Source organism: Carassius gibelio, chromosome A16 (assembly GCF_023724105.1).
Source record: "Carassius gibelio isolate Cgi1373 ecotype wild population from Czech Republic chromosome A16, carGib1.2-hapl.c, whole genome shotgun sequence".
In the NCBI taxonomy this organism is placed as follows: domain Eukaryota; kingdom Metazoa; phylum Chordata; class Actinopteri; order Cypriniformes; family Cyprinidae; genus Carassius; species Carassius gibelio.
Genome location: NC_068386.1, coordinates 6,674,131 through 6,677,251, shown reverse-complemented (window position 1 = coordinate 6,677,251; position 3,121 = coordinate 6,674,131). Strand labels below are relative to the sequence as shown.

Below are 3,121 nucleotides of genomic sequence, written 5' to 3'. Positions count from 1 at the left end.
AGCTTGTTGCGGTGCTCTTATAGAGCTACTGGCTGATTACTCATCATTTTATATTTTCTCTAATGACTGTGCTTGCATAGTAATTGAGGGAAAGTAAACAATAGCCATTGGGCATTCCGATGACTGCATCAGTGCCCGTCAGACTGGCAAGTGCTCGCTTGCACTCCAGGCTGTTTGAGCACACGCAATGTAAAAGCAGTCACAGACAGGGGATTGTAGAGGACATTCCCCCATTTCTCCACATATTTAGTGCAACTAGTTACTTGACTATAATATTCCGGACTCGTTCAGAATATTTTCTCAGATGTGCTGGAAGACGCCAAAGTTGGATATAAGGATTTACCCAGCAAGGTATGATAACATCAGCTGTACCACATTATGCTATATGCACTATACACATTTCTATATGTAGTAAATTGTGTCTCAAATGGTTTTCCTTTAGGATTTTAATCTAAGATTATTGTGTTTTCTTTCAATCAGTGTGATATTGTGAGCGTATTTTGAGTCATTCCGCTAAATTGGTGGCTTTTCCATTTTGAAAACGTGGTTTCTGTAAGATTCTAAACATAGGCTACTATGAGGCAAACATTGAAATTATATGCATGGAAATGTATTTTAAAAATCAGCTGGGATAGCTTTAGCCTATATATATATATATATATATATATATATATATATATATATATATATATATATATATATATATATATATATATATATATATATATATATGTATTGATGCCAGTGTTTATAATTGCTGTCAGTTTTTCATGGCTGATGTCTTTGGGACTTTGGGTACAAAAATTAAAGACAATTTTAGACATCCTCTTCATGAAAAAGTGATAATTATTCAAAACTTTATGTTCATCATTATGTCATTGATATTGGCAGAAGTGAATTTCTCAATCTGCAAAGACCACCATGCGCAGGTTGCCCTGCCTTGCCTCCGAGCCAGAAGGAGAAATCCCACTGTGCTACTGACTGGAATTTTTCGCGCAGCTGAACGATGCCAGAGGAGCTCGCAAACTGCAGTGTGTGTTGCTGTACCACGACCAATAAGATACTCCTGGTGGTCTTCATGGTATCACTGATACTTGCTATACTCTTCGGAAACCTCTTGACATTAGCAGTGGTCGTTGGAACGAAACACTTCCACACTCCACAGGGTTATTTAAAAGCCTCACTGGCCGTGGCAGACCTGGCTGTGGGCATTTTTGTGGTGCCCGTCTCCGTTTACGCAGAATTATCTCTCATGATCTACAATTCAGTGCCAGAGTGGACTACGCGCAATTCCCAAACCACACTTTTCCACCCGTGCAATTTCATCGGACCTGTATTTGCGGGATGCACTTTAGTTTCCATTACAACAATTTTCCTCCTGACTATTGAAAGGAGCATTGCCGTTTTGAGGCCACTGCATAAGGAATCAGTCATAACTAAAAAAAGAACAAGCATACTAATAGTCTTTTCCTGGATAGGCAGTTTTTTCCTGGCAATATCTCCACTGGTTTTCAGCGATGAAATCGCGCTGGAGTACAATCCTTGCAGCCGCATGTGCAATTACGCGCTTGGAAGCACAGACTTCCCATCGCAAGCTTGGAACATTCTCTTACTCTTCCCTGCCTTTGACTTTACACTGCTCGGAGGTACTGTTGTCATCAATATCATATCCCTCACCACAATCCGCCAGCATTCAAAAAGAAGGAAACATCTCGCACAGACCGAGAGTCAAAGCTCAGCGAAACCAAGCTTCTCCGACATCAAGGCTGCCAAGACGATCGGCACTCTGACGCTGGCTTTCACCGCTTCTTTCACTCCCATCGCCGTGTTTGTAGTTGGGAATGTGTTGGGAAACGAATGGTGCAATTTTGCGTTTTTTGCCTTTTGGATTCTGACTTCAAACAGCTGCTGTAATGTTATTATATATGGTGTGAGAGACCAGAAGTTTAGAAGTCGCGCGTATCAGCTGCTCATATCCGCTCAGTTGAACACTGCGCCTAAAAAGCCTGAGTATGAAAACACTGTAAATGGGGGGAAAGACAATGAGGAAATAGACAAGCAAACCTAATGAATGATATTACTGAGCAGCAGCCCGATTTAGATGGTGCTTTTTTTATTACATAAGCTGTAGTATCTGGTTTCTAGCTGTAAATTAGATGGACCAAGCTGGTTAAAATGGCTTATAACTGGTTTGTTGCTGGTTCAAGGTCTACCAGAAACACAGCTGTTAGCTAAACCTTCCAGCTTTCTAGTCCCCCTGAAAGAACTGGAGGTCAAGATACATTGAGGACATGAATCATTCCTTGTAATCAAACCTACAATGTTTTTATTATCAGCTTAGATCTCCAACCATTAGGCCACAGGGTGCCTATTGATGCCAGTGTTATTTAATGCCTTCATACCTGTTAAATGGCATGTCATACTCAGGTCACCTTTTTGATTGATTCTAAACTTTGCATGAGAGATTTCATGTCACAAGATTTCACCATGTAATTGAATATCCAAAGGATCATGATATTCCCAAAACATTTGCTTTGGGGTCTTTTCACATATTACATTGATGCTTCAGTAGAGTATTGATTTGTTTTGGCGTCTTTTTTCAATGTTGGAGAATTGATATTTTGAGATATTGTGTGGCTTTAAAAAAATGTGTGTATATAAATGCACTTGATAAGTACTGATACTTATGTAAATGATCAATATAAACACTTGGGAGTTTTAAAGCACACATTATTATAGAGTTAATTGTTTATTGGCTTATGTGATTTCCATAAAAAACTAGAAGGTTGTGTCAAGACAAGTGCATTTGCTTATCGGTGTATTCATATTATATGCATAATTTTGGTTATCAACATATACCAAAGACATGACTGATGTTCAGTGACTATGAGTTGATTATTTATTCAGGCCATTATTCTTTTGCACAGTTTTGTATTGTATACAATAAAGAATTCTTCATTAAATGTCTGTTTTTATGAATTTGATGACATTTTTAAGTATATCTTTGACAGAGAAAGTTCATTTAAATCTTTTAAATTTGCTAAACATCTGATCCATTGTTACCTAAATATACTGCACGGATTAAAAGAATAATCCACCCAAAAATCATTGCATTCCAATC

The 3,121-nt window shown here is 38.3% G+C and overlaps 1 protein-coding gene across 1 annotated transcript; it reads left to right on the top strand.

Moving 5' to 3' along the window:
- The first annotated feature begins 101 nt into the window (after positions 1-101).
- On the top strand, positions 102-2,918 carry LOC128031151 (beta-2 adrenergic receptor-like). The gene is made up of 2 exons (XM_052619389.1): positions 102-351; positions 892-2,918. The coding sequence occupies exon 2, from the start codon at positions 1,007-1,009 to the stop codon at positions 2,066-2,068; it is 1,062 nt and encodes a 353-aa protein (XP_052475349.1). The 5' UTR covers positions 102-351; positions 892-1,006; the 3' UTR covers positions 2,069-2,918.
- Positions 2,919-3,121: the final 203 nt, after the last annotated feature.

Excerpts from the sequence above, each read along its gene's own strand:
- LOC128031151 (XM_052619389.1), top strand. The coding sequence starts at position 1,007 with ATGCCAGAGGAGCTCGCAAACTGCAGTGTGTGTTGCTGTACCACGACC.